Consider the following 13,829-nt stretch of genomic DNA (forward strand, 5'->3'; position numbering starts at 1 on the left):
GGTACTTTCTTCCCGCCTTACAAACAAGGGGTCCGCATTTGCCCTTAGCATGGGGCGTCACTACTGGGGCCGCCCTGCCCTGCAGACTCACCTCCCCCCAAGCTGCCGCTGGAGGCTCCACGGGTGGGTAGAACTTGGGCAGGTCCCAGGCGATCTTGGTCATAAACCACTTGAAACTCTTGCAATTGAGGGAGCTGCGGAGCCTTTTCTGGGCTGCTACGTCCCCAGCGGAGAGGTGGCGGTACTCGGGCCGGCGCTGGTAAATGTACTCGGCATACTCGTCCATCCACACTTCTGCCACTCGCTTGAGGTTCTGCAGGGGGCAGTCAAGAGCCGGGGCGGGGAGAAGGGTCAGTCTCTCCCAGGGCGTGGGGTGCAAAGGGTCCCGGCAGGTCGAGGTCCATCTTTCTCATTTTACGTTGCATCAAAAATCCTGTTTTTGGGGCCGGGTGCGGTGGCTCACGCCTGTAATCCTAGCACTCTGGGAGGCCGAGGCAGGAGGATCACTCGAGGTCAGGAGTTCAAGACCAGCCTGAGCAAGAGTGAGACCTCGTCTCTACTAAAAAATAGAAAGAAATTATCTGGACAACTAAAAATATATAGGAAAAATTAGCCGGGCATGGTGGCGCATGCCTGTAGTCCCAGCTACTCGGGAGGCTGAGGCAGGAGGATCGCTTGAGCCCAGGAGTTTCAGGTTGCTGTAAGCTAGGCTGACACCATGGCACTCTAGCCCGGGCAAAAGAGCGAGACTCTGTCTCAAAAAAAGAAAAAAAAAAAAAAAGAAAAATCCTGTTTTTAGGCCCCCTATATTTCTATTTATTATTTATGCACGTTTTAAGAACTTTACAACTTAGAGTTGAAAAACAGACTGCTGTTGTTTTGTCTGCCCATCTTCCATCCTTTCTAGGGAAAGCCTCCTACTAATTAATTTCCCCTTGGGGAGCCACACCTGTCTCCCTGTCAGTTCACGTGGCTGGAGGAAAGGCACATGACCCAGCCTGGCTAATGTGAATAGAGACACCCTGGGACACAGGGACTGGCCAGCAGCAGGCATGGGACCTAAGCCACATCAGTCACAGCCAATGGGCATTAGCCTTGGGATTTTTGCTGGACCCACTGGGAAGAATTGCTGTTTCTGCTTGGATTGCTGGGTAAGATGCCAGCCGGAGCTGCCAGGCCAGATGGCCACCACATGAGGAAAGCCTGTCCAAGGATGAAATCAACCCAAAATGAAGCAGAGCTCAGGGCTAGATCCAGGAACACATTCCTCCTTTTAGCCCTGGGATCCAGCTGTGTCTGAAGCCAGAGCTACCCCGGGATTTTCCAGTTACAGGAGCTGTGCTTAAGCCAGTTTGACATGGGTTCCTGTCATTTTCCACTAAAAGAGTTCTGACCAAGTTGGGTGGCAAAAACAAATTATAATTTGCAAGCAAAAGGTATGATTTCGCCAGCAGCTGGAATTTCTAATAATCCTTTGAGGTATAAAGGTTCCTGCTCCTTTTATTATGATGCACAAGGATAATCAGTAAAATAAAAAGAAAAAAGACAACCACATTATTGGCAAGCAGAGGCGGCAGATGATGAGAAACATCCTGTTTGTGAGCAAACTTGGGGAAGAGTGAATTCTTAATATGTAATTGTGATGAAAATTTCTTATTCCATCTGCAGCGTAGAGACTATGCAGTGAGACCCTCTGACAGCTGATACCTGAGAGGGCTCAAGGTCAGCGTTCAGGGGAAATTCCCAGCTCCAGAACATCATCCTTCAATCCCTAGATGTTGCCAGGAGCACTACCCGCCCTCCCTACATAGAACTCTGCAGGCTTTACTTCTATCATAAGGTTTTTCCCTGTTGCAATCAAATCTTCCTCTTTGATTTCGAGGGTGAAGGGGAGTTAGCACTTTTAGCTGTTATCATTCATTCACACCTCAGTGGGAAGGGCCGCTGCAGGAGCAGAAGGAAGGCTGGGGTAGCAAATGTTTACATGTTTTCGGTAAAGAGGCAGATAGTGAATACTTAGGCTTTGCAGACCATATGCTCTCAACTCTGATGCAGCGAGAAAGCAGCCATGCACACCATATAAATAGTGTGGCTGGGTTCCAGTCAAACTCACGGACACTGAAATTTGATTTTCATGTGTCACAATATCTTCTTCTTCTTTTGATTCCCTCCCCCGCCTCATCCCCCGCAAAGATTTAAAATTATCTGATAAAAACTGTTCTTAGCTCAGGGGCCATACGAAAACGGTTTGCTGACTCCTGAGTAAGGGGAACAGAACCAACATGAGGGAGACCCCTGCACTGGAGACAAATTCACCAGCTCCCCAATTTTGCTGGCTTTGAGTCTGGGACCAGGAAACTACTGAATTTGCTTGCTGCTACCTAACTCCTCCCGAGTGCCGAAGAGTCCACAGTGAGCTAGAAAATAGTTCAGGAACAGTGCTATTCCCACCAGGCCCCTGCAGGGCAAAGGCTGTGCTTAATTTAAAACCGTGCCCAGAGGAAGTGGAAGGCCTAACAGAGCCTGAATATCTGAACACTCTAAAACACAGTATTTCCTCTCCTTTTTCTACCTGGGTCCTTTGGCTCCCTGTCTAACTTGCTCGAGCCACAGGGGTAATGAGGAACCATTGTGCTTTCACTCCAACCAAAAACAAGGCTGAGCCCAGCACGGTGGCTCATGCCTGTAATCCTAGCACTCTGGGAGGCTGAGGTGGGAGATCGCTTGAGCTCAGGAGCTCAAGACCAGCCTGAGCAAGAGTGAGATCCTGTCTTTACTAAATAAAAAAATAAAATTATAAAATTATATATATATAAAATTTTTGAAAAAAAAAGCAAGGCTGGCCAATCTGACCATGGAAAGCTGCTGCAATTTATTAATACCAGTGTTATTTTTAAAGGATCAGACAACATAATATTTTAATCCTAATTTTAATTAATATTTTAATTACTATGGCATTATTGTGTTTTCCAGGCATGGCTTAATGAGCTATTTCTGATTGGAACAAAGGATAGGGCTCTACATTTATTTCTCTCACATCTCCCCTTATTAGAGTCATTAAAGGACTTTGGGATGTCAGTGGGCTTCGCAATTCTCCTCCCCCTATTCTCAACACCTGCCTCGTTCTGAGTCTCAGTCCCGTCTGACACCCAGCTGCACTTCTTGTGCCTGGATTAGAGAGATTTGCCTGGATCCTTGGAGTAAATTTCCACTTTTGTCTCACCAAGTTTGAATGGGTTTCTGTGATTGCCTTCCCTAAGATCCTTTTGCCAGAGTCAGAGATAAGAAAGATGTTAGCAATTTTAGTAAAAAAATAAAATAAGAGTGTCTACTTGTTCTTGAGGCAGGGAAGCTGGTAGACAGCTGGTCCTTCCTGAATTGCTGCTATCTCTTGGCTGTCTGGTTGTTTGTCCTTCTGGAGTCTGCACAACTTCAGTGGCCCTCTTCACGTGGCTCACTTAGGTCTATTATTAATTAGAGCACCTCCCCTCAAGTCAATCAAAACGATGATCTAGGAGGCAGTACTCTGGAAAGCTTAGGATTTCATTGTTGAAACACAGGGGAAATTTTAAATATGACTTGCAACTAGAAAAGGCCACTGCTTGATTCAGGTGTCCTGCAAACCTATGTGCAATCAAACCTGACAGTCCCAGGGCTTGGGGAAGAAGCTTCCAAGAAGGCATGGGGCACCACCTAGATTATAGTGGCTAATCTAACACAGGATCCTGATTCAGCACAGCTAAAATGCCTAAACACAGAATTCAGATGAGGCAGTGAAATACACTTTCCAGTCTTAATTGTTAATATTGGTGCTGATACCAATACTGATACTAACCACAGCAGTCACTATTTAAGGAACAATTGCTATGTGCCAGGCACCTGCCAGACATAAACGGGTTTGAACACTGGCTCTAGTTACTTAACGTCTTCATGTTTCATTTTCCTCATTCCTAAAATGGAGATTAAAAATAGTGGGAATCAAGTGAGATAAGTAAGATGCTTTGCATGATGCCTGCCTCAAAGGAAGTTTTCATAAGTGTTACTACAGTTAGCTGTTATCCACGGAGTTCATCCATGGCTCAATAAACAGGAGGCGGTGGTGTTTCTTTATCAGGTGGGCCTTATAAACTGACAGCTCTGGATAGGAAAAGGATGCTTTAGGGTTGGTTCTGTTCTGGGGTTGGTGTGTCCCTGTGATTCCTTGTAGCTATTGGAGTCAGAGTCTTGGGCTTACTGCGAACCTGTGCGCTGTTTTCCTGATTGGAAACCCTTTCTCAGGGATGGCCAATAATGCCTGTGAAGCACGCGATTCGGGGCTGAATCTAGAACCCAGCCCCGGCCCGCCCCCGCGTCTGCGGGCGCTGTGCTGAGAGCGGATGGCCGGCGCGGGTGTCGTTAGAAACTTCCGCCGCTAGAGGGCACTGCCGGCCCTCCTTTCCCTCCACGCGGCCCCAAAACTGCTCCCGACGCTGCGCTCCGCGGAGGGAGGCTGGGGAGCCGCGCCAGGACAGGGCTCTGGCGGGTTCCAGGGGCTGCCATGCTGCACGTCAAGGTGGTCAGGTGACAGGGAGGGGGGGCAGCGACTGGGCAGAGGGCGGCGTGGATCGATGGCGAACAGGCAACACGGGTGGGACGTGTCCCCTGGGGGTGGGGGGTGGCAGGCGTGACCTTTCTAACTTCCCCCAAGCTTCCCTGAGAATCTCTTTACCCTTTGGGGACCCTCCCTCCTTTTTTCCTTTGTGGTCACCTTGAATAATTTTTTTCCCCCAAGACTTTTAATACAAAAAAACCCCCACAAAAAAACAAAAAACTCTGGCTAACAGATTTCCATTTGTAGCCAGTGGCCAATTTAATTCAAGCAGTCATTGATACAAACCACATTAAGGCTGTGAAACCGTTTGACGCACAGTATTTGGCAGTGAAAGTGGGGAGGGGGGTAGGCGGAAAAGAAAGACGCTGACATTTATTAACTCCCCCTCCCCTCCAGGAAGTTTTAAACACTCAGGCTTTCCCAGACTCCACTCCACCTGTATTAATATTTATCTAACATGTTTCTTTAAATCGCCCCGGTCTAACTTTGCACCTACTTTAGGCTTTATCCTAAGTAATATCTGTGAAATCACAAGTTTGCAACACTAATACACATTAATTTCTGATCCTCATTAACTTAAACACACGAAAATAAAAACATGCCTATGTCTGCCACCTACGATCATGTCATCTATCACACTTTGGGAAACTGTATCATCTCCTTGATTCTCCTGGCAATGCTAAGAGTTGGAAAGAATTAGCTCCCTTTAAACGAAGGAGGAAACACAGGCTCAGAGGAGTTAAGCAACCCTCCCAAGGCCACACAGCCAATAAGTGGTTAAGTAGGGCTTTAAGTAAGTTCTTTTAAATTGGATTTCACCAAGAGAAATGGGGACACATCCTCACACCTAGTGATCACCCAGCCTGGCGCCCCAGGGTGCCTCAGTGCTGCTGGCTCAGTCCTAGGCCAACTCCTCCCCCTCCCCACAGCCCCAGGAAAGCCACCACCTTACCCGGGCCAGGCTGACTCCAGCGGGGACCTTGTACGGCACATACTTCCTGTAGATATGGCCCACCCTGGAGCAGGGGATGTCCTCCATGCGGCCCCCACACATCCACACCTGCAGGGGAGGAAGGGAGAGAGAAGATGATGTTTCCACATCCAGTTCACCGTGCCCTCAAAGGCCAGCGTCCCTTAGTGCGTTCATCAAAAGTATCAGTCTAGATTGTCTACTGAAGCCCGGATCACAGAACTAAGGATGTGGGAAAACACAGTAGTAACAACTGCAGTAAAAACAGCCGACAGCAGCACGTGCCCATCAGTGCCAAACTCTAGGCCATGAGTGTCACAAGCGCAACTGCACTCACTCTCATTGGACAGCCTGTCAAGTAGGTAGCAGCATAGCTCCATTTTACAGATGCTGAAATGGAGGCTCAGAGAAGCTAAGACACCTGTCCAAGGTCACAGAGTTAGTAAGTGGTGGAGCCAGAATTTAAGCCTAGTTTTAGCTGACTCCAGTGAGAGAGCAGGTGGAGAGAAAGTGCGTGTAAAGTCCCCAAAGGAAGGGCCAAGCTTGGCACAGACTGTACACGGAAAGCCGGAGCCCGGAGCCAAGGGAGCAAAGAGAAGAGAGATAGGTGGGGGCTCTCATGGGGGTCTTGGAGCAGAATAAGGAGTTGTCACAGGAAGTCTTCAGTGAGGGTACTCTGCCTGTGGAGTGGAGAAGGCCTGGGAGGCTCTTGAGCAGCCCGGGTGCCGGCCGGCATGGCTTTGGGTGCAGGGGGCTGTGGCCATGGTGGGCCGCAGCTGGATCGGGGGCATTAGCATCCATCTTGCTACCATATCCTCTCCTTTGTGGAATGAGGGGCAGGAGTGGCGACCCTTTCCAATGGGAACTACTCGATGGGGTATGGGGATTGGGCTTCACGTCTTGATTAATTTGGGGGTTCTAGAAGGGCCGCTCTTCCACCTGGCACCTGAGGGTTCTTGGTCCCCCATTTCCTTCTGCTGTCTCCATCCCCAGCCCGGATATGTGCTCTGTCCCGGGCTTCCCCACTGCAATTAGTGGAAGTGCTGCCTGGAGAAATGCAATTATGTTCTGATCTTGGGGGAGAAAAAAAAAAAAAAACCGAGTGAGTCAATAGAACAGAACATTGGTCTCGAGATAATGGGCTCCTGATGGTAGATTAATGTCAAGGCCAAGCCAAGAAGTTTATTTTCAAAGCAGGAGATATTGATCAGGAGCCAGCATCCCGTTACAATAACTCTTCCTTTATACAACGTGATTGATGTGGAAGTGATGCTTTTGTCTGGCAGATATTGCCCAGGTCGCTGCTGGGCTGCTCTCTGCCTTCAGGGTGGTGGAGCGGCACTGAGCAGGTGGGACACCTCACCCCACTCCATGGTTGACCGTCCCCTGGGCAGCTGACCAGGCTGCCGTCCAGCCCCCTCGACTCCGCATTAAACTCGCATTAGCTAACGAGGCTGCGTCTCCAGCTCTGTCTGGCGGGGAAACCTAACTCTGTGCAGCCGGATGATCAAATCCTTGTCTTTGCCGTGACCTCTGGTTTCTCTGGCCCCCACCATGCTGGCCATCAGCCTGCAGGTTCCTGAGGGACCAGAGGGACCTTGGTCTGTGGAGAGGTCTGAGGCATCCAGAATGCCCTCAGATTCCTGGGATGTCTGGGCAGCTGGTTTGCTCCGTGGCTGGCCTGCCCGGGACACGATGCCCTCAGAGAGACGCACACCTGTGTAGCTAATGCTGCTGCCAGCTCCAGAGTCCTTGGGAGCACCCCAGCGCAGGCCACCCCAACTCTTCAGAATGCCCTCTGGCGGCCATAGTGCAGCGCACAAGCAGCCAACGTGCCCCAGGGTGTCTGCTGGTGCAGGCCGGGTGCATCCCCCACTCTCGTCTCACCCCATTCACCTCTTGCTCACCTTGCCCCTCTCTCCGAGGGCCGGGCCCTGCCCACAGGCTCCGCCCTCTGCCTGCAGCACCCCCGCCCCACCCTGTGCCTGGCTACCTACCACTCTCACCCTTCAGGTCCCTTTAACTGCCATCTTCTTGGCAGCTTCTCACCCTTTTGTACCTACACGTAGCACCTTGCATCATTGCTTTTACCAGGAGTGCAATACTAATTATCCATGGGGTTATGGATATTTCCCTGCTCTGGGCATCTCTGGTTTTTGCCTGTCCAGTGTACCTGCTCTTTTCTGGGGACTGTCCCTCCCAACTGCTCCACCTGGGGCACCCCAGCCTCCTGGGCTCTGCAGCTGGTGTATGCTTGGGTCGGGGGGTACTTTTTCGATGGTCGCTGTGCATGCTGGGGCTTGATGTGCTGGATGGCCACACACTTTTCTCTTTGATGGAGAGTAAAGGGGACAACGGATTGCAGTCACCAGTGGCCACCTCTGCCACCACACGGTGAGGGTGGGGCTGCCTGTGAATGCAGCCAGCACAGTGCCCAGGAGAGGGACGGAGACACCTGTTTGAATACCTGGAACCAGTTTTGCTGAAGACAGCCCACCCCGGCCCCTTTTTCTCGGCTACAGCCAGTGTAAGATAATTTTCTGTCACTTGTAGCATGAGAGTCCTCACCAGCCCCTCCGTGCCCCGCTGGACGCAGGGTCTGTGCAGGCAGGGGGGCTCCTCTGCTGTGTTTGCCTAGCACAGCGCTCTTGATGGGAGGGACTCAGTCCACACTCGCAGAATTCACAGAGGAGGAACTGAATCAAGACTGATGCAAAATTTTGGGAATAGGGACTTAACTAGAGAGAAGGATGAATCTCATTTTGTCATCAATTCTTTAGTCTCCAGAGGAAATGCACTGTGTCTTTTTTTTTTTTTTTTTTGAGACAGAGTCTCACTTTGTTGCCCGGGCTAGAGTGAGTGCCGTGGCATCAGCCTAGCTCACAGCAACCTCAGACTCCCGGGCTTAAGCGATCCTACTGCCTCAGCCTCCCGAGTAGCTGGGACTACAGGCATGAGCCACCATGCCCGGCTAATTTTTTTTGTATATATATTTTTAGTTGGCCAGATAATTTCTTTCTATTTTTGGTAGAGACAGGGTCTCACTCTCGCTCAGGCTGGTCTCGAACTCCTGACCTCGAGCGATCCACCCGCCTCGGCCTCCCAAAGCTAGGATTACAGGCGTGAGCCACCGCGCCCGGCCTGCACTGTGTCTTTTTTGCTCCTATTAATGTAATCTTAGCAAGAATGTATGTCGGGAGCAGGGAGCAGGTCCTGTTACTGCTCGGGCAGGAGCTCTCATCTTCATCTCCTTCAGGCTGGCTGCCGGCTGGGTTTGTCTGGGCTCAAGTGGGACTGGCAGAGGAGGCCAGAGAAAGTGTCATCAGCATGGCCCCTGCTCGGTCACCTCCCTCTTGTAACAAACAACTCTCAACTCTGCCACGGAGAGACGGGATCCCAAGCCTGGAGGGGACTCTCCTTCCAAGGACAGGGTGTCACAGAGAAAAGCTGGGGGCAGGAAAGGGTGCCATGGCTCGCCTGGGCGGGGAGCTGGCCAGAGTGGGGCACAGGTCCCCGGCCCTGGAGTTATGCTCATGGCCCGGGTCACTCATCCTTTGTATCTTTAGTCCCCTCCTTTCCTTCACAGCTGAGCCAGGGACCATGCCAGACCCAGACACACACTGCAGCCTGACTTCCTGCTTGCCAATCCTAACGCCACCACGCCAGCCGTGTGACCTCATGCAAGCCACTTAACCTGGGGAGCCTCGCGGTCCTCACCTGTGACGTGGGGATGATAATCGCACGAGGCTGTTGAGACGGCACAAGACAACTGCGAAAAGCACTCAGCTCCATGCCTGGGTCCTAGAGAACCCGAATGTTCGTCCTTTCTGCTTGTGAAAGGCTGAGAAATGCCACCACCTTGAAATTATACAGCATTTGCCCTTTTGCCCAACACCATCATGTTTTCTATTCTATGGCCTGATTTCCCAAATGGAGAAACTGAGGCTCAGAGAGAGGAAATAGTTGTTCTTAATGGACTTGTTGGCAAAACCTGCAACTGATCAGGAGAAAGCCAGGGCCAGGTGGGGGAGGGGGGCAGAGTCACCATATACCCTTTGGGGCCTCCCACCCAAGGGCATTGTCCTCTCACCCACCCGGCAGGGAGGGGGCTCAGCTGGTGGCAGAGAGAAGGGAGCGGCCAGGCTGGCAGCAGCCCGTCCACGTTTGACCAGAACCCATCCTGTTTGAGACGGGAACAAACACAGGCCGCTGAGATGACATTTTTGCAGTCCCTCTCCTCGTGTTGTCTGGTGTCAGCTTTCTCCCTGCCCTGTCCCCTCCCTAACTCCCTCCTGCACGGGGGATGCAGCAGGTCCACCACCAGGAGCTCCCAAACATCCTGGCAGCTCGTGCCTTGGTGCCCTTTCACTCCCCCTGCAGGTGCCTCTAGACGAGCACGAACCTGACTGTGAAAGCCGCTCCCCATTCATGTTTGTGGCTGCTTTGATTTATTTTATTAGCAAACTTCTTTTGTGTGATGACAGGCTTCATTACAGTGTCTATAAAAGACAATTACTTGCTCTTATCTCCTAAACTGAGGAAAGAAACGAGTGATGTGCATCAGGAAAACACAATGGGATCCAAAGGGAGAGAGAGAGCTCGTGGCAGAAGGGCCCGTCCGCGGAGGGGCAGTGGGCAGGCAAAGGCTGGAGCGAACCTCTGTCTGCCAAGGAGGGGCTGCCAGGAAGCCAACCAGGAACCCCACAGCACCCGCCCTGCTTATAGGCAGGGCAAGACCTGTCTTTGGTGTTGGTTTCTCTGCAGGGGACCCCTATGAAGTTCACACCCTAATCAGTTGCACTTGGGGGGAAATATGCTAATAATTGCCACTGATGATTCGTCATTAACTGGGTACTTAGGAGACACACAGGGTTAAGCTTGGTCCTAGAGTTAGAACTGAGGTCTGATCTAGGCTCCTAAGCAAGTTTTGTAAGCCTGAAAGCCTCAATTTCCTTATCTGCAAAATGGGAAAAATTACTACCTGCCCCCTAGGGGTGTGGAGAGGCTAAAATGAGGTAACGCAGAAGCTCGGAGGACACTGTGAGCTATCCACAAGGGGTCAGGGGGACACGTGGCACCTGTCCCTACTGGTAATGGGCACTACATGAATGCCACACAGTTCCCCTCTGAAAAGAACTTCATGCTGCCTTGAAAGTGTGAGTTTGTTTTGCACAAGAAGATACTGTTTCAAGAAGTACAACCAGCATGAAGTGACAACCTCAGTCACGCTAGTTTTGGATGTTTATGTTGGCTCCTAGATGCAGTTGGTAAAAAAGAGCAGGAAAGGACAATTTTACTTTAAAAACTATTTTAATTTACTTCTAAATTCACATATTATTTTTATAAAATTTGGTTTTAAGCATATGTACATCTAAATTAATCACCATTTGACTATTTCAACAATATCCCTAAGTGTTTATAGTTAAGCACACCCCCGACAACAGGTGGGTGGTGACTTTATGTGAGTTTTGACTCATATTTGGAACACAGCAATCTTAGAGTAGTAACCCAGGGAGGGAGGTACTGTCACACCCTCTTACACAGGAGGAAACTGAGGTCTACTGAGATCAAGTACCTTCCACAGTTCCTCAGCTCATAAATGGCAGAACCCAGGATGGAATCTGGGGGTGGGTCCCCCAGAACTAGGGAGATCTGAGAGCTCCCTGGAGACCGTGCCTTCCTGGCCTAATCTCCCTAGGGGCCTGGTCCTGACGCCATCGTGGGCTTCCTCAAAGATCCCTAACAGGACAACAGAGGGGTCCCCCTTGGCTTGCAATCAAGGCCCTCTGTCCCCTGTTCCTGTTGCCTCCCACCCTCTTCGCACACCCTGGGCTGCTGGGAACCGGCTGCAAGGCACTCACTTCTCTGCCCTGGGGAGCACATGTGTTTTTCTTTCCACGACCACTGCAGCCCAATACGAACATTAATTAACTCATTCATTCATTCACACATGACCTGGTCATCGGTCAGCTTTGCTCTAAAACTCTGCTGGAAGAAATGGAACAGAAACCACCTGCCAAGGGGGGACCCAGTGATATTCAGCCTTGAAAGCTTCACGTGTTGGAACCTGTTGGCCAACCTGCCAAGCAACCTGCCCATCTACTCTGTCCCCCCACACCCAAGCCTGAGCACCTTCTCTGTACCAGACCCCGCCTATTCATTACAGCTGCGATTTTCAGCCTTGACTGAGCATCAGAATCACCTGAGGGCTTGTTAACACCCAGCTGGCTGGGCTGCACTGGCAGCAGCTGATTCTGACTCAGCAGCCCGGGGTGGAGCCCGATCATTTGCCTTTCTAACAGGCTCCCAGGTGATGCTAATGCTGCCTGTCCAGGAGCCACACTTTGAGAGCCATTGCATGCTGGAATAGTGACAACCTCCCTCAGGTGGATGTATCTCCCAACAGCCCTGTGAATTTGGGATTATTAATGCCTCTTTGTAGATGAGGAAATAAAAGTTCAGCAGAAAGGACGGATGGGACCAAGGTCTCGCTGAGTTTGTTTCAGAACTGGGACTGAAGCCAAAGCCTCTGGCCTCTGTCTTGCCAGCCTCAAAGCTCTTACCACTCATCTTCCCGCAGCCACAGCCCCATCACGACAGCCGCAACGATGCTGACGTTAACAGCTACCATTTACCAGCCATTTATTATGTGCCAGGCAGAGCTAAGCTTTTAATATCTCTTGACTAATATCATGCTCACAACCACACTATGAAGGATTATTCTAACCCGTAAATCAGATGAAGAAGGCAAGTCCAGAGAGGTTAAGTCACTTTCCCAAGGTCACACAGCAGCTAGCTGATGGAGCCTGCAACAGAACCAGGCAGTGTGATTCTGAAGCCCATGTGCTTAATCCCATGGTGTTCTACCCCCCTACCTAACATGAAGGTCATGATCACAACAGCTACCATATAATGTGCCTCCTTTTTGTCTGGCTCCAGGCCAGATAAATTTATCATCCCATTTAGTTCTTACAATAAACCCTTGAAGAAGGTATTATTATTGCCATTTTTAGTGATAAAAGAGCCAAAGCATGAAGAGACGGGGGTGTGCTGGTCAGGGAGTAATGTGTGGACAGGTGACCCTCGGGCCTTTGAGCCATCTTTTTGGAGGAACGGTGGGAGAGGCGGGCTCCCACGGACAGAAACACGGAATTTCAAACGGCTTGCTGAGGGTCAGGAGCAGCATGCCTCCCCTGTTCCCGGCAGACGGCTCTTGGAAGGCTCGGCATACATGGCCCCAGGAAAATGCCGTAAGTAGCAGAGCATGTTCCCAGCATCTTTGGGTAACCCAGGGAAGGAAGGAGTGAGCACCACATTCCTAGTAGTGATGCTGCAGCTGGTCCAAGACAGAGGGCGCTGGAAGGGGCAGGGAAGAGGACAGAGAAATGCAGTGCCGTGCAGGGGCTTGGATGGTGGCCCTGGATCTCCCTCTGCCACTTGGGCTGGCTTTTGGAAATCATTTCTCCCTCCTATGCAGCAACTTAACCCCCTTTGGGGCCGGTCCTGAGCTCTGGGCCCTTCTTGTAACAAAGGCCTCTCTCTAGGCTGGACACACCCTTTCTCCACCCACCCTCCCACCAGGTGGAAGGAGAGGAGCACTGGGCTTGCAGCTCCTGGCTCAGTATGGAGCAAAGCAAACCCCAGCCTCCCCTGAGGCTTTGTCCCTCTACTCAGAGGACTCTCCTTAGGGAAACCATCCCATCCCCACCTTCCTGGCTCCATGGACATGTGACTGCAGCTGACCAATCAGAATGCTGCAAGGGACCAGCAGGCCAATGAAGACTCCACATGGGACTTCTACAGGATGAGGGGAAAGAGCAACTTCCTTTCCACGGGGCTGCTGGGCTCTCTATGAAAGAAAGCCTGCCCGAGGGGGAGGCCAGCCCAGACAAAAGCAGAGCCAGGGGACTGAGAGACTGAGCCTGTGAGACCCGTCAGTCCTGCATCCAGCCAGGCCTGTAGGATCTACCCTGGAATATCAGTTGGGTGGGCACCATCGGTTCTTGCTTTTTGCTTAAATCAGATTGACTAGGGTTTTGGTCACTTGTAACCAAGAATCCAGACTAATGCAATGGGCCAAGAGGAAAAGGGGGACAGTGTGGGGACAGCCAGCAGCTGGCTTGTGAAGCCAGCTGGAGGCTGGGCTGTGGGGTTAAAGACTCGTTCAACCTCTAGAGCTGGGAAGATTCTGACCTCTACACGGGAGAACTTTGCTGAGAGAGAGACACACACAGAGAGAGACAGACAGATGGCAGGAGGAAGGAAAAG

At 51.1% G+C, this 13,829-nt stretch overlaps 1 protein-coding gene across 2 annotated transcripts in view; it reads right to left on the minus strand.

Annotated features, from left to right (window-relative positions):
* GALNT10 (polypeptide N-acetylgalactosaminyltransferase 10) overlaps nt 1–13,829 on the minus strand; it is a 181,689-nt gene that overhangs the window by 9,690 nt on the left and 158,170 nt on the right. For both annotated transcript variants that reach the window (XM_045551311.1, XM_045551312.1), the window contains 2 exons: nt 5,544–5,651; nt 92–313 (listed from right to left, as the gene is read on the minus strand). In XM_045551311.1, coding sequence (XP_045407267.1) covers nt 92–313; nt 5,544–5,651 — 330 coding nt within the window. The remainder of the gene's footprint in view (nt 1–91; nt 314–5,543; nt 5,652–13,829) is intronic.

The sequence above is a fragment of the Lemur catta genome, chromosome 5 (genome assembly GCF_020740605.2).
Source record: "Lemur catta isolate mLemCat1 chromosome 5, mLemCat1.pri, whole genome shotgun sequence".
Taxonomy (NCBI): domain Eukaryota; kingdom Metazoa; phylum Chordata; class Mammalia; order Primates; family Lemuridae; genus Lemur; species Lemur catta.